This window comes from Bacillus rossius, chromosome 3 (genome assembly GCF_032445375.1).
Source record: "Bacillus rossius redtenbacheri isolate Brsri chromosome 3, Brsri_v3, whole genome shotgun sequence".
NCBI classification, from domain to species: Eukaryota; Metazoa; Arthropoda; class Insecta; order Phasmatodea; family Bacillidae; genus Bacillus; species Bacillus rossius.
The window spans coordinates 98,507,128-98,523,864 of record NC_086332.1 but is presented as its reverse complement, the minus strand read 5'-3'; the positions used below and the strand labels follow the sequence as shown (position 1 = coordinate 98,523,864).

The 16,737-nt window shown below is 39.5% G+C and overlaps 1 protein-coding gene across 1 annotated transcript in view; it reads left to right on the top strand.

The window, feature by feature from the left end:
• Positions 1–16,737, top strand: part of LOC134531347 (uncharacterized) — a 353,666-nt gene that overhangs the window by 247,321 nt on the left and 89,608 nt on the right. The window contains exons 18-29 of the mRNA XM_063367045.1: positions 823–881; positions 971–1,088; positions 1,177–1,192; positions 1,295–1,383; positions 1,468–1,526; positions 1,557–1,674; positions 1,763–1,792; positions 1,881–1,910; positions 1,999–2,028; positions 2,117–2,146; positions 2,235–2,293; positions 2,412–2,817. Coding sequence (XP_063223115.1) covers positions 823–881; positions 971–1,088; positions 1,177–1,192; positions 1,295–1,383; positions 1,468–1,526; positions 1,557–1,674; positions 1,763–1,792; positions 1,881–1,910; positions 1,999–2,028; positions 2,117–2,146; positions 2,235–2,293; positions 2,412–2,817 — 1,044 coding nt within the window. The remainder of the gene's footprint in view (positions 1–822; positions 882–970; positions 1,089–1,176; positions 1,193–1,294; positions 1,384–1,467; positions 1,527–1,556; positions 1,675–1,762; positions 1,793–1,880; positions 1,911–1,998; positions 2,029–2,116; positions 2,147–2,234; positions 2,294–2,411; positions 2,818–16,737) is intronic.

Sequence of the window (16,737 nt, the reverse complement as noted above, 5' to 3'; positions counted from 1 at the left end):
CAAAAGAATTTGGCTCGAACACTCTTTATCTCTAAAAGTAATCGTCTCATGCTAGATTAGACCTAAATGTTCCAGAAATAGTTTGCTACATGGCAAAAAATGCTACAATACATGCAAGAAGATGTTTGCATGAAATAAAATAAATCTTGCTGTTTAATGGAGCTATTGTATTCAGTTAAACTTTGTAGACTCGTATTTTCATAGCCTTATAGACTTATAATCATAAAACTTCGTAGTCTCATAGTCTTAGAGCCTTGTAGCCTTGTAGACTTGTAGTCTCTTAGCCTTTGTTGCCATGTAGCCAAATGTTTCTGGAGCAGTTAGGCCTAAGCCAGCTGGAGATGATGACTTTTGAAGCCAATTACATTTGGAGCCAAAGACTGTTGAAGCCAATGACATTTTTAGCCAAGAATTTTGGACCAATGAATTTTGGAGCCAAAGACTTTTGGAGCCAAAGACTTTTGTAGTCAATGACTTTTGAAACGATGACTTTTGGAGCCAATGACTTTTGGAACCAACGATTGTTGGATAAAGCCGAGGATGGATATCGATATTTTAAATGTTTTTGTTGGAATTTGTTACGAATTTCTAGCTTAAAATTAACAAATTTTCAAGATGGGGGCCAGAACATCTGACAAGATGGCGGAAGGCACAGTAATAAATACAACTGCGCTCTATCCACCCAAAAAAACCTTATATGTCAACAGCGCACTCTAGCAGACTAAAATGAGATGGCGACCTCCACCAGACGACAAGTTGGCGGAACCAAGATGACTGCCATGATGTGTGACAGGTACTGGCAGTGATGGTGGCGTGTCGCAGGTACCTGGCCGGGCTGGTGATGTGTGCCAGGTACTGGCAGTGCTGGTGGCGTGTTGCAGGTACCTGGCCAGGCTGGTGATGTGTGCCAGGTACTGGCAGTGCTGGTGGCGTGTCGCAGGTACCTGGCCAGGCCGGTGATGTGTGGCAGGTACTGGCAGTGCTGGTGGCGTGTCGCAGGTACCTGGCCAGGCTGGTGATGTGTGGCAGGTACTGGCAGTGCTGGTGGCGTGTCGCAGGTACCTGGCCAGGCTGGTGATGTGTGGCAGGTACTGGCAGTGCTGGTGGCGTGTCGCAGGTACCTGGCCGGGCTGGTGATGTGTGCCAGGTACTGGCAGTGCTCGTGGCGTGTTGCAGGTACCTGGCTGGGCAGGTGATGTGTGCCAGGTACCGGCAGTGCTGGTGGCGTGTCGCAGGTACCTGGCCGGGCTGGTGATGTGTGCCAGGTACTGGCAGTGCTCGTGGCGTGTTGCAGGTACCTGGCCGGGCTGGTGATGTGTGCCAGGTACTGGCAGTGCTGGTGGCGTGTCGCGGGTACCTGGCCAGGCTGGTGATGTGTGCCAGGTACTGGCAGTGCTGGTGGCGTGTCGCAGGTACCTGGGCTGGTGATGTGTGTTAGGTACTGGCAGTGCTGGTGGCGTGTCGCAGGTACCTGGCCGGGCTGGTGCTGTGTGCCAGGTACTGCCAGTGCTCGTGGCGTGTTGCAGGTACCTGGCCGGGCTGGTGATGTGTGCCAGGTACTGGCAGTGCTGGTGGCGTGTCGCGGGTACCTGGCCAGGCTGGTGATGTGTGCCAGGTACTGGCAGTGCTGGTGGCGTGTCGCAGGTACCTGGCCGGGCTGGTGATGTGTGCCAGGTACTGGCAGTGCTGGTGGCGTGTCGCAGGTACCTGGCTGGGCTGGTGATGTGTGCCAGGTACTGGCAGTGCTGGTGGCGTGTCGCAGGTACCTGGCCGGGCTGGTGATGTGTGCCAGGTACTGGCAGTGCTGGTGGCGTGTCGCAGGTACCTGGCCGGGCTGGTGATGTGTGCCAGGTACTGGCAGTGCTCTTGGCGTGTTGCAGGTACCTGGCCGGGCTGGTGATGTGTGCCAGGTACTGGCAGTGCTCTTGGCGTGTTGCAGGTACCTGGCCGGGCTGGTGATGTGTGCCAGGTACTGGCAGTGCTGGTGGCGTGTCGCAGGTACCTGGCCAGGCAGGTGATGTGTGCCAGGTACTGCCAGTGCTCGTGGCGTGTTGCAGGTACCTGGCCGGGCTGGTGATGTGTGCCAGGTACTGGCAGTGCTCTTGGCGTGTCGCAGGTACCTGGCCGGGCTGGTGATGTGTGCCAGGTACTGGCAGTGCTGGTGGCGTGTCGCAGGTACCTGGCCGGGCTGGTGATGTGTGCCAGGTACTGGCAGTGCTGGTGGCGTGTCGCAGGTACCTGGCCGGGCTGGTGGCGTGTGCCAGGTACTGGCAGTGCTGGTGGCGTGTTGCAGGTACCTGGCCAGGCTGGTGATGTGTGGCAGGTACTGGCAGTGCTGGTGGCGTGTTGTAGGTAGTTGGCCAGGCTGGTGATGTGTGACAGGTACTGGCAGTGCTGGTGGCGTGTCGCAGGTACTGGCCGGGCTTGTGGCGTGTGCCAGGTACTGGCAGTGCTGGTGGCGTGTCGCAGGTACCTGGCCGGGCTGGTGCCGAGCAGCGGTGCGACAGTCGCCTCGTGTCCGCCCTCGTGCCACGCCAGCACCACGGCGGTGGACGTGGGGCGCACCTACGAGGAGCACCGCAAGTGCTCGCTGGCGGCGTGCCTGGCGCCGGAGCGCCGCTCGCAGCCCGCGCTGTCCGCCCGCGAGAGGACTCGGGGCTCGCCGCGCTTCCCGCACCGCGTGGTGCCGGCCTGCAGCCTGGGCGCGCTGGACCTGGGCGCGCGCTGCCGCTCGCTGGACGCGCACCGGCCCGGCGCCGACGTCTGGGGCACCGCCGAGTTCGGCGTCCCGCTGAGCGCGCTCGGTCGCCGCGACTCGTGACTCGCCGCGCATTATCCTGCGTCATGCCTCTCACGGTCGCAACACGGTCTGAGGTCACTCAACCTATGTGAGCCATCTTTATAAATCTCTCTTCGCGTTCCGACTAAAAGATGTTAAAAAAAAGTATCGCAAACATTATTAGGATAACGACAAAAAAAAGGTTGATTGAAGAAATAATTATATTAATATCTTGCCATTTCAGCCATAAATCATTGCTGAAATTTCTCGTTTACATCTGGAATAATCTTATGACACAATACTGGTATGAATTTATTCAAATATCAACGCGGTAAGTTATTATCAATGAGTGAACAAACAGTGAAAGACCATTTTATGTATTGTAGATGCCAAAAATGAATAATATCACAAAAATTATGTATCAGTTAAATTTTAATACCATTTTGGTAATCTTGGTTCACAATCTTTTGAGTTTAATGTATTTGTTACAATTATTTTTTTACATTAAAAAATTAAAATAAAATTTATTTATGGCTGCAGGATACCAAGAATGTATCCTGATAAAAAAAAGTTTTATTTTTCATAAGATATAAATAGTGCTTAACCGAAAACGTACATTATTGCGTGTGTTTGAAAGCATCAGTAACAGGAATGCAATTTAGATTTTAATTTCGCCTTTTTAAATTTTTGGGTTCTATGCAAACAAGCAATGACAGTAGTATATGATGGGGCTCCAGCTACTAGTTCCGGTGCGAGGTGCTTGGTGCCGGTCCTCCATCTTGGATTATAATGTCATGGTGGCCATTTTGATGACCTTCGACTAGACCTTAAACCTTGACCATGACCTTAACCATTAAACTTTACCATGACTTTCGACTTTAACCTTAACCCCACCGGTAATCTTGGATTTGTCATCTTTAAAACGAGCCTTCCATTCACTAACATTGACATTTCGTTACGCACACCATCTTGGATATGTATGACATCATTGTTTCACAAATCGTTATGTATCCCATCCTGGATTTTAGAACGTTGCAATATTCGTTACGACCTCCATATTTTATGATGTCACGTCCATCATCTTAGATCTGACATCACAACCTTTTTTTCGATTTTGATGTTATGACCGCCATCTTGTTAACGTCTGCTGGAGGCTCCCATCTTTGATGATGTCACAGCTACCATATTGTTCTTTTCTGTTCTGCTGGAGGCCGCAATCTGGAATACCGACGTCTTTGTTTCCTCTGGTTACTCCTAGAGAGCGCCAGCGTCGCTCATTGTCATCACATAATGTCGAAGTTCCATTACCTACCAGAGTTGTTAAGGTCCTTATCGGCATATTAAATTTAATTTTTTATGCAACATACATTAGAAGAGATTTGATTCGAAACATCATAGCTCTGATCTCTGGGTTGGAAAACATACGTCTTTAACCTCAAGGTCACCGACGTATTTTTTTAATTTTTTTATTCGAAGCAATAATAATTATCACCACCTGTACAAGACAGAGCCGCTACATCTATTTTTTCAATACATGCTACCAGGAGTGCTGGTTAACACACATCACCAACTAGAACTGAACTGAACAGAGGATCGCTCCTCCTTTTGGTTTGGTAACCCAGCCCTCTTAGCATAAGCCCTGCCGGCCTGGGACCCTCACGGGCGTGGATACGGAATACGCCGTATAAGCGAAACAGGAAAGGTGTTAGAGATTCAGCTATGATCTGAGGCTGAAGCTACCCATCCCAGCTTAATCACCACCTTCACCCCCCGCCACAGTTACCTAACCAGTCAATTGGCTGAGTCCTAAGCTCTTAGAGGTTATCAGCGTTGCTGGTACCTACCCCATTTTACAAAATCCCACTGGGACCCCTCAATCATCAAGTGAAACAGTGGTCCGGTGAATGATTCTATCCAAACCTCTCCTAGCTTTCCAGGCTAGTACCGGAGCTGTGACGTCGCTCACCACGTCGACTCCGTATAGAGCTAGAGAACCCTTGTAGTCTGCTCCAAGCGATCGGAGCACCACTACCAAGTACGAGTCCTACTCAATCAGAATCCTGAGCCTAGAGAAAAACCTCAACGGGACACCTTTCAATCTTTCATGTATTCTTCCCTTACTTCTACCAACTTGGCGTCTATACGACATAAGACCATTCGCCAACAAGCTAGCCGACCAACACTCTTCATAGTCTCCTCGGACTATCAACCGACCTGCCGTACCTCGGCCCGATAGGTTGATAGCCGATTAAGGCCTGTACGTGCCTGTAACAATCCGCCGGCGACCGCAGAAAGCCCTGGCTAGACATAACAATTTAGTCGTACGTGGACTGGAGGGGCTCGGGGTTGCCTCGGTACCTCCCCCGACCACTGGACTAGGGGAACGTATCGTACCTAGTCGAGCAGTTTACAGCTCTTTGCTAAGCCCGGGTGCCACCGAACACGCCGGTGCCATTCTCGGTCCTTACCATTACCATAGGCCTGATCCATTCACTATGGGGCCCTTGGGACCAAGACACCGAGGCTCGGCAGTCGAACCCCCCAGAAAGGTTTCAATCGCATCTGCTGTTGCCTGCAGATTCAGCCCATTCACCATGTCTGGTGTCCCATACATCCAATTGTGGATGCCCTGTGGCAGGGTTACGCGCGGCATGGTTCTTATTAGTTAAGTAAGACTAGAGGCTGAGGCTGCCCATCCCAGCACGGTCACCACCAACACCCCCAACAGCAGTGCCCAAGTGAAGGCAGAGGATTGCCACTTGGTGCGGAGAGGCTATGTATTCACGTCCTTGCACCCATTCCGTGAACCTGTTGGATCATGTATCGGATACTAGAGCCGGCAACAGCTCCGACACCTCAGGCGACAATCACCTTCCCCACAGGGTCAGGCCCACTCCCTTGTATGATTACTGTAAACAAGATGGCGGCAGTGCTCTCTAGTTGGCGATGTGTGTTAACCAGAGCTCCCAATATCATGTATTCAAATATAAATATATATATATATCCTTTCTAGTACACGTGATGATATTTATTATTCCTTCAAATTAAAAAAAAAAATCCAAATATGTGTGTTATTGTTGTAGGCAACTTATTTAATTCTCGGTCTTGTAATTGTCTCGATGGCCGTCCTTTTAAAGTCGTATGTTTTCGAACCCAAAGATCAAAGCTTTAATGGTTCGAATCACAGCTCTTCAAATGTCCTTTGAATTAAAAAATACATTTTAAAATGTCGTTATTGACCATAACAGCTCTTTTAGAGGTAATGGAACGACCTTTTGTGATGAGCCAGAGGAATGCTGGCGCCTTCTAGTAACAAGCAGCAGAAAAAAAATGGCGGAATCCAATATGGCGGATCCAAGATGGCAGCTGGAGTCAAGGTCAAGGTCAAAGGTTTAGGGCATCGAAGTTGGCCACCATGACGTCACAATCCAAGATGGCGGACCGGTACTGCTACTTCTCACCAGCACCAGTAGTTGGAGCCCCATTGATATACTACTAATTACTTAATTCCTAAACACCAACAAATAATTATGAATGACAAAATTTTACTACATGTATTAATATTTAGAGTAAAATATGTCCATACACCTGTTTTGCTCTTCCGCAAATTCCACAATAATCACAGGGGCTTGCATCTAAACTTACAACAATCCCTTTCTTTGAAGTTGCTTCGTGATTCCCTTCCGCTCTTTTGCTTTTCTCTTTGAAAGCACCACCCATGTAAATGACAGCCAATTCCCGACCACAAAATGAACTATGAAGGCATAACACCGCGCCGTGCTACTTAACCCCACCCAGGGTGTTAACCCTGGTGAAGGGGAGGTAACCAGGCTCATGCGGTGCTGTCACATGAACAGTAAATTTTCAGGTTAAGCCATTACCGTGCGAAAGAATTAGCGTGTCACAATGAAGTGACTGTGTACTATTGAAACAATGTTGTGGATGTATTTCATTTATTTTTCAACACAATCTATGTCCCACATAGCTTAAATGTTCTTAACTCCAGACGCGCTATTGCAGCCCTTCTCATTTGGCATGAGCATGCTTTCCGAGCAAAAAAAAAATAGCTCGAGTGACTCAGTACACTTGATAGAAGTGAAACCTCTATGGCAATTCTAACCTCGACTCGTAAGTATATCGTAATGGGTAAAACGGCAGAGAGAGAGAGAGAAGGAAATTTTCTATTAATGATTAATTAACAATAAATATTACTCACTGTTGAGTTTCCCACACCATAAACACACTGTGCGTGTTTCTATTTATCCAAACAATTCTGCCATCTCGAACATGCTAAATTCTGAATGAAAGATAACATTCATAACATGTAGCGCTATCTGTGCGGGAAATGCAGGGACTGTCTCAACAGAGCTCTCTACGCTGCTGGTTGATCAAGGCGGAACGCGAGCGCACTGGTAGCAAATTTAAAATTCAAGGCATTCACAGCTGCCTGTATATGATCCCTATATATAGTTTCTGAAACAAGCGCATGCGCACACTCTCTGTCTTATTCTTTCATTCCTCTATCTCTTTCGGTCTGTTTTTTTTTTTTTTTTTTTACATGGGATGAATCATCGCACAAAGAGGAGAGCGAAAACGAGCCCAGAAAAGTATACAGCAAAGTGCTCTCTTTATATCTATGTGGCCAAGTACCTATTCTCAGTCCTTTTTGCGTCATAAACGTTTCCTTTAAATTCGGCACTGAAATTTTACTCTCATCACGCCCAAAGAAGTTTTACTTCAAATAAATGTACAGTTTAAAAAACCAAAAAAAAACACACACTATTACCGTTGAATGAACTAAATGCAAAAAATTACATTTAAATTTAAGTTTTTTGTCCTACAGCCAAATAATGCCCCAAAACTCTGTATAACGAAAGCGTGGGGTGCTCTCTTCACTCATTTTCGTAATGTCTATATCCTAATATGTTCGTAATGACTATATCATAAAATCAGTGATAGAAAATTTTAGACAAACGATATCCAGCACCTCAATAATAATTTTAAGTTCATTATTGTTATTTAGTTCATATACTAATTTTTGTAATGATATAGGCCTATCCTAAAGTTTTCAAATTTACTATAAGTAATATAAAATTTTCGATTGACTATATCCTAAAATTAATGATAGAAAATTTATTACTGTTATTACTGATTGAACATTTAAGTCAAATGATATCAAGCACTCCATTACTACTTTTTAAGTTCGTATTGTTACAAATTTCATATATTCATTTTCGTAATGATTGCATCGTTAGACAAATGATATCAAGAACCCCAAATTTTAAGTTGTACCATTATTTTGCTATTAGACAAAAACTATTAAATTTAAATTTTATTTTTTTAATATTTAGTTAATTCAACGATAAAAGTAATTTTTTTTAAACTATACGTTTATTTTATTCTTTTTTTCTCAAAAATATTTCGCCATGTTTGATACAGCTGTCATTACCCATTTCGTACTTTATTGTCTACCAAAGCACATTAGTACTACAGTACTACCTCAGAACTGCAAACATTAATTAATTTTAAAAAATTAAGACGAAAATAGTTTCAGATTTTTGCCAGTTAAAAATTATAATGAAATATATAACAAACGTTTATAGTTTTGAAAACTAATTTAAAGAAGACTAATATAAATTTGCGAGTTCTAGGTCAAATAAAAGCTCTTGACCGTCCTTAAAGTATATGTCTACAAGCCCGAAACTTGGCAGGGATGTTCTTTATACTACATGCATATTAACTGAGTACGCGGTTTTCCTGAAATCAGCCTCCAAGACGGGTTACGGGAGCGTTAAATATTTTAGGGCTATAACCCAACCCCTGGCATATTTTTCGACATAACCCGACCTATTGGATCGGAAAAACTCAAAATCAAAAGAGAATACGTTATTAAAATTTTCGAAATTTATGGGGTCATTAAGCCCTCCCCCCTCCGAAGTGGAGAAATTTGAACCACAGGCACAGGCACATTTTCCACCATAACCCGACCTCGGAAAAACTCTGAAACACTCCAATCGAAAAAACATTGATTTTTAATTCTCCTCCTTAACACTAAGGTCTTATTTTATAAATATATTGTATTGTCAGAGAGGTTCTTTATATGTATGCCAAATTTAAACACATTCGACGTCAAAAAGTGGGCAAAAATTGAATGTAAATATTTTAGTATATAGTACATTCATACATACAGGTCAAGCTAATAAAATCGTGGTAAAAATAGCCTACTGTGAGAAACAAACATCTTAACATCAAATTTTAATTACAGTTTGTAATCTGAAATCCGAGGTATTTGTACATACACTTCTAGCGAAAACGTAGTGAGTTGTGAACTGTTTGTGGTATTTGCTATAAATGAACTGTTGATTGGTTGTGAGGGACTAGTGATGGAATAAATGTGTTCACTTTATATTTATGATGAAATATTGGTCTTCAAAAAATTGATGTTTAAGAATTTTTTTGAAACCAGACAAATCAAATTGAATATCCTAGAAAGTGTATTTTCTAAACTATTTTCTAAAGTATGTTATTTTTAAAACTGTTCTTTTTTAAAATTTAATGTATAGTGTTTTAAGGAATTTGTTAGTAAATGTGTACAACCATGAAATATCGTGTATATACATACATGACATAGAGAAAAGAAGCAATATCAAATGTTGAGCAATCAGAAATGCAATAAAATAGTGATGTGTTAAATGTTAAGATTATATATGTTATAAATCAGATAAATTAAGGTTATGAGTGTACATTTCAAAAGACTGGGACCAAAATAGGTAATGAAAAATGAGTTAATGAATAAGTTGTGAGACAGTGTTTAAACATTTTCCTTTACACAGTGGGCTAAGAAATAACATTTCAAAAAATATGAACCCTTAATTTAGATATATATCGGGATAAAAAATAATGTTGACTAACTGACACCATAACTATATTTATATCAATAACAGTGTGTAGTGAAAGTGATAAAAATATTATTTTCAAAACAATTAAATACTCATTAAGTTACTGCCTTTTTTTTCATTTTAAGTATTCGGCTCAGAAAAATGGTTTAAATTAAAATTAATGAACAAAATATTTTAACTAATGCAAATATTTTATCAAAATACAGTTTAAAATGTTAAGACAGTTTTTAACACTGTGAATTGTATGTATTTATTTTTTCTTCTGTTGCTTGAATATAATCATTTGTGTATCGTAGATCCGACAATCATGACCTTCATTCAATATAAAATTGAATAATAATTCAAGGTGATTAGTAAATGTTATTAATAAGGGTCAAATTATTTATATTATATATTTATATTACTATCTAAAATGAGAATCTTATACTTCTGTAAATAATTCCAAGAAAAATATGCATGTCAAATTAATAAAATAAAAATTAAAAACAAGTATTAGATTATGTGATTGTTTAAGAAAAAACACCCTAAATAGACAATATTTCTGAAGATGATGAATGCGTCAAATTTCCATACTGTGGCCAATCTACTATTAATATACCTACCTTAATAAAGAATGGTCCTTTTTGTACCTCAATCAATCATATTTCATAGTCACACCGGTTTCTGCCATTCCCAACAATAGTGCCCAACAGTATATTACTCTTATATTCACCACTAATTTTATATTTCTATTTAGAAATTAAAAATTTCAGTCTAGGGAAAACCACCTTGATATAACTTTGTTAAGTACGTACATCCCCAATTACCATTATAATTTCGAGACGTTTTAAAATTTTCGATGTGTTTTATCTCAAGTAGAAAAATAGGTGTGTTATCTTGAATCACGCTTAGTTCAAAATAACTAGTTTACACACGTCAAGCTTTCAGCAAGCCTGTCACAACAAGCTTAAATCAGACTTGCCATGGCAAGCCTGCAAGCTTGCGGCAATGGTTCATGTTCCGAAGAAGGCTTGAATCAAGCCTGATGGGTTAAGCTTGCACGTCGAGCCTAATTCAAATCATATGACAAGTTTATAGAAAGCTTAACATGCTATGTGGAATAGTAGCTAGTATCCTGCTAATAGGTCCTCATTGGGATGAATGTCGTATGTTGACTCTTCATAGGCGAGTGGTGTGTCGGGTGAAGCTGTCTCTGGGATTGTGCTGGGATTGTGTTTGTGCGCGGTTTCTTACTCTCACTCTCGTCCCTAGCAGTAATGCAACATTTTTAAAGATATTTATGCGCAAAAAAGACTATGTTTGAAGTGCGCCCAAACCATTCAGAAATGATCCCAAAACAATTGGAATTATTAAAAAAGAATATGTTTTAAAAATGTTTACTAAACTCTGGATTAAGCACATAATTATTACTTTATTTATACAAAATATTCAGAGCGAATAATATAAATTGATTACATTATATATCCAAAAATAAACATAAAAAATCCGAACAAAAATATAATAAAATGTTAAACAACTAGCTACTTTATAAATAACAAGAGTCGTTAAATAAACGCGGGACCTAATTATAAGCACTTGCACCGTGAAATTATATAACGCATGGGTCTCAGCAAAAATTCACATGCTTTCATCTTAACAAATGTTCAAGTATCAACAAATTTTTAGAATTAAAGCGTATACTTTTAAGAATTAAAACTCCCTTTAAAAATTAACTGCATGTTGTACCCAAAGCTGTTATATTTCAAAAACCAGACAAATATAACTAAAAAAAAGTATACGTTAACAAACTTTAAGGCAGTTACACATATTTTAAGATGTCGTATTAGATCCAGGTGCTTTCGCTACGTGCAACTTACATGAGCCAGCAATGACTCTATAGCAATGCAAGAAAACATTTAGGATCCCTAACAGTCTCCGACTGCCTAGAGCGAAACTTAAAGAGACCTTAAATAAACACGTGCGAGAGGAGTAACAAAAATTCAGAGCATTCTAAAACGTTACCAAGTTACGAAAGCTTCTTTGAACATTGGCATGCCTTCCCACCCGAACACCGAGTAAATTTTAATTTTCTCCTTATTCTTACCATAGTTCGCCAAACTTATTTAAGTATTATTTTACTGCAGTGCTATAGATAACAGGACTTTTTTGAACCACGAACAACATTTATTAAATATTTCAATTCTAAATGTACTGAAATTGTAATAGAAAATTTAATTTGGCCCTCCCCTGACCGTCATTCTGGATCCGCCTTTGGACAGACGTAGAATAGAGTATATTCCGTAGACTCCACAGAATCATAGAGCATAGACGAGAAGATAATGGTGTTTATTTGTTATAAAAACGGATTCTACTGCTAAATTGCTAGTGTTAGTGAAATTGAAGTATTACTGACGCGGCAGGCTGGTATACGCACGTGACTCCCAGGGCGAGAACCGCGGCCATAGACGACGCACCCAGCGCACTGACGAGTCATCGTGATGTCACCTTACCTGAGACATGGCAGGTCCTTAAGTATCCGGCGGTGTCGCCCCGTGCATGCGTACAGCTCTGTGGGAAACTGGCCAGGCATAGAGGGACGAGGAACGACGGGAACCCAAGGAACGGGTAGCTCGACCCGTGCGAGACAAACGTCCTGGAACTCCCTTAAAGGCGCTGTAAGTTCACAAGACTCACGGGGTTTAAGGCATACCTACCATTTATTTTTTCTATTACAAATCCAAGCTGATTTCACATTGGTTCAAGATTATTTTTCCCTTTAGATATTCTACATACTCTAAGGGGAAATAGCCAGAAGATTGATAATAAAGGATGCATAATGATGCACATGCACTAAAAAAACAGAATTTCTACTGCATTAGGAAAGTAATTTAAGTAACAAAATGACAGCCTTCCTTCCATTGGACTATGCCGTACTTCGGCCTTCCTGGGAGAGTTGTCGAAATTTTCTTGCCTTGAGCTGGAAATGTTAATTAGTGGTAATGCTTCAGGATGGATTATACTTTCACTGTACGTGTTTAATTACCCTTGATACAAGGCATGCTTAAACGTTTGACACGTATTTTCAACTCAAATACCAAGGATATCTTTGATAATTTGGTATTTCTTTTTATTAAAATCTGCGATCATTTCAAACTCTTTTAAAAAAATTCTTAATAAATGCTTTCAATTGGTACAGAATGCAACGGCAATTTCTGGTGAATTTATCTTTCTAGCTCTACTCTTCATTCTTTTTTTTTTTATCTCCACTTAAGTATAAAATACATTTAGCAAATATACTAGCTACTCGCTTGCAAGAACCGAATACCGAATATACAAACTCGCTTATTACTACATGCTTGCAAATGCAGTGTTCCGATTGGTAATTGAAGTCTCAATAAAATGTTTAAATAAGTCATTGTTACAAAATAAATAATTTTGGTATTTTATTAATTTTACTTTAAATTAAAATAAAAACAATTAATTAAAATATCTAGAGTCAAAAATAAAAATATAAACCCACGGCGAACCTCTTATGCGTAAGTAAACAAGTTTGACTCGCCTTTTTTATTCGAAATTCACATCACCTCACAAGTAGGAATCATTTTGCCGACAAGTAAGTAAGTAGTAAACTCACCCAATGTAATTTACGCTTTATTCTTGTTAGTGTGTAGGGCGGATATGAGTGATATGTTTATGCTAACATGTAACAGCGATTTATAATATGTTAGTCAACAACATATAACTGGCATGAGATTTTTTCGTCACAAATCATACATTGTAGATATAAGTTTCAAGATTACCCTAAATATTTAACAACGTGACTGAAAAAGTCACATTTAACCATTTTTTGAGACCATTTGTTTAACCTTCTTGGACTTTTCTAAACACAACAGCTGCGATAGTCATGACTCCATTCAAAGATACAAGTAACTGGTAATTTTAGATTCTACGCATAGTATTAATATGTAAGGATATAATTTTTTATGATTTTATCTTATAGCGGAATTTCATGACTTACAAGTACTTATATACAGTTCTTAAATACTTTAATAATAAAATTCCCAAGGGAAGCTACAAATAATGTGTAACTGATAACAGTACAAACTGTAGCGTTAAATTACAGCAAAGAGCCTAAATTGTCAAAATAAAATAAAATAATAGTTATGGAAATTTGCAAGTACCAGACATGGTGTAGCCACATGATGTTAATTGCGTATATTAAGGGCTAACTGCAAAAAGAAATTCTCTAAACAGCTAAATAAAAACCACATTTGAATATGATTAACACTAGCTCATTGATAAAGCCTGTAAAATAATTTTTCTTAAAATCAATTATGCATTATGTGATGGTTTCTTTTGCAGCGATATTAGCCTTTCTTCCACATTGTTTTCATAATTATCTGCAGTGAGAGATTCGTAATCAAAGTGGCCACTATATATATAAAATCCGTACTGGTCTTTAGTTGGTCAACATAATTCTGAGGTCCATGAGTAGAGAATAATTTACTAGCTGCTGGTTTGTCTGTGTAAACATAGAAAGTATATTTTGTAACTTGTTATATACTCTTATTTTCCTGTCAATTTACAAATTGGTGTTCTTATCAAAAATTTCATTGTCTTCTTCTATTATAAATAGATCAAATTGAATATTTTGAAAATACAACTTGTTATTTAAAACTGAATCCACAAACTACAAATTTACACTGACTGCACACCAGGTAAACCTAGATAAATTTATCAATTTACATAATAATACTTCAAAGAATATATTTCTCGTAAAATATTCCTAAATTCAAAATATAGCTCAAGTATAAAATTAATTTATTCTTATTCCAACTATGTTGTTTGTTACTGTACCTAATTAGATTTTAATTCTAATTTTGCTAAAAAAAAAATATTTCTGATTGTTCCAAAAAACGCAGTTCCCGATGTTGCATTTTCGTTTTTTTTAAGTTCATTTCTATTAATAGAGCTTTCTGCATAATTAAAAAGCTTGAATACTAGTATGTCTACAAAGATATTTTTAATTTTTTTAGTTAAGCTTCCATAATATTTTACCAACAAAATAATTATGTTTTTATTCATGATTTCAAGATAAACGAGCTTGCAACTATTTCACCAGTTTAATAAAATCTTAAAATATTACAATTTAATAATAAAATCATAATTAAGAACAATAATATAGAAAAAATGTTATGTCTATTAATTAAATTGCTGTATTTGAAATTTTAAAAAAATCCAACAGGTTATCAACTACTTCTAATTTAATACAATATCAGATATTGCTCTACATTACAATGAGACTTTATTTCTTCAAAAAAGTCTTTCCCGGTACAAGAAAGGCCAGGGAAGTCACTGAACGCCCGAGACTGGGATGGGCCTATGGCGACCCAGTTTCTAGTGCCAACAACATTTCCTCCTGAAATGATTCTTACATTATAAATCGACTCACGTATGAGAAGAGAAGGAAGGAAAAGAGTTTCGAATTGTAACGAACAAAAAGTGGAGAAGTTTGGTAAATTTTAGTTACTGGCTGAATCAAGGACTAGAAAAGTATAGCCAATGAAATGGTTCCGGGGTCTACGTATACACGGTTGGGGGAGGAGGCGAGTTAAGGATCAGAAGAGATCAGCTGTGAGTGTAAACACCCTAATAATGGGAGTAGTATAGGATAGCCGGAACTGGCACTGGCGCTGGCGCGTGGTGCCGGTGCCGGTGTCCGCCATATTGGATTGTGACGTCACGGCGGCCATCTTGGATGGATGTGACCTTGACCTTTGACCTTGACCTTGAATTTGATCCTCAAAATGTGTCAAAATCCGCCAAAATTGGGCAAAATTCCTCAAAAATCGCCAAAATTTCAATTTCTGTGGAAAAAAATTCCGCCAAAAAATCTCAAAAAATTCCACAATTCAAAAATTCCCGTTTTCGAGAGAAAAATTCCCATTTCGAGGGAAAATTTCTCGTTTTTAGTCCTTAAAAATCCCAGCGGCTAGAAATGTCCATATGTAGGCTTAAGCATCCATGTCTACAGCCTACGATAAGACTCTGACGTCATCATGGATTATGACGTCACCGTTGCAATTTCCGTTACGGCCGCCATCTTTAACTTTTTTATTTATTATACGATTTTAATGAATTTTTTTTAAAAATTAATAAAAAATTTACTTAATAAAATTTTTATAAAATACTTATAAAAAACAAACATTTACGACACGGAGTTTGAAGTCCTCGGTTCGAACCCGACGAGTGCAAAAAAAATTAAAAATGGCGACCGATCCTTCCCCCGTGGTGGGTGCTAGCAGACTGACTCCCACCACTTTTTTTCAAAGCATATATATCGACACCTAGTATGAAGTCATGTCCGCCATCTTGTCTTCGATGCTGGAAGCCATCATCAATGTATCGTCGGCTAGAGTGCGCCGATAACATGTTAAATTTCTGGCTTGTACAAGAACTATATCTTTGCTCAACAATGATAAGTTTACAAGCTAGCAGAAACTGTTTACGCATTTTTTTATTTTTTTTATTTTTTTATTAATTTTTATTTTTTTTAAATATTTTTTTTCCTGTAATTTTATGATATCAAGGAAAACATGTGGTGGTTTTCTCCGAGTACTTCTGATTAATCTGGTCAATATTATGATGGTTTTCTCCGTGTGCTCCTGATTATTCTTGCCAATATTATGATGGTTTTCTCTGTGTGCTCCTGATTATTAATGTCAATAATTTGATGGTTTTTCCCGTGTTCTTGCAATCATTCCTGTGGTTTCTTCAAGTGTTTCTGACTATTCTGAGGAACCACTCTCTGCATGGATTTTTTTTTGTCTATTGAGACATGTCATTTTAATTGGAGTTACATTTAATTCGATAATTTCTGCTACTAAATCAAAACTTGCAATATTTTTATCAGGTGGAATTGACAAATATCATTACTCAGTCAAATTAATATTACGCCATGAGACATCTGTGGAGCACCAACATGTAAGACGAACTTCCTTTTCCTTGGAGTCTAGCGAAGCCATCCTTCTTTTGCGATCGTTAGTGAGCATCCCGCATCCCGCATAAAAGAACTAAATA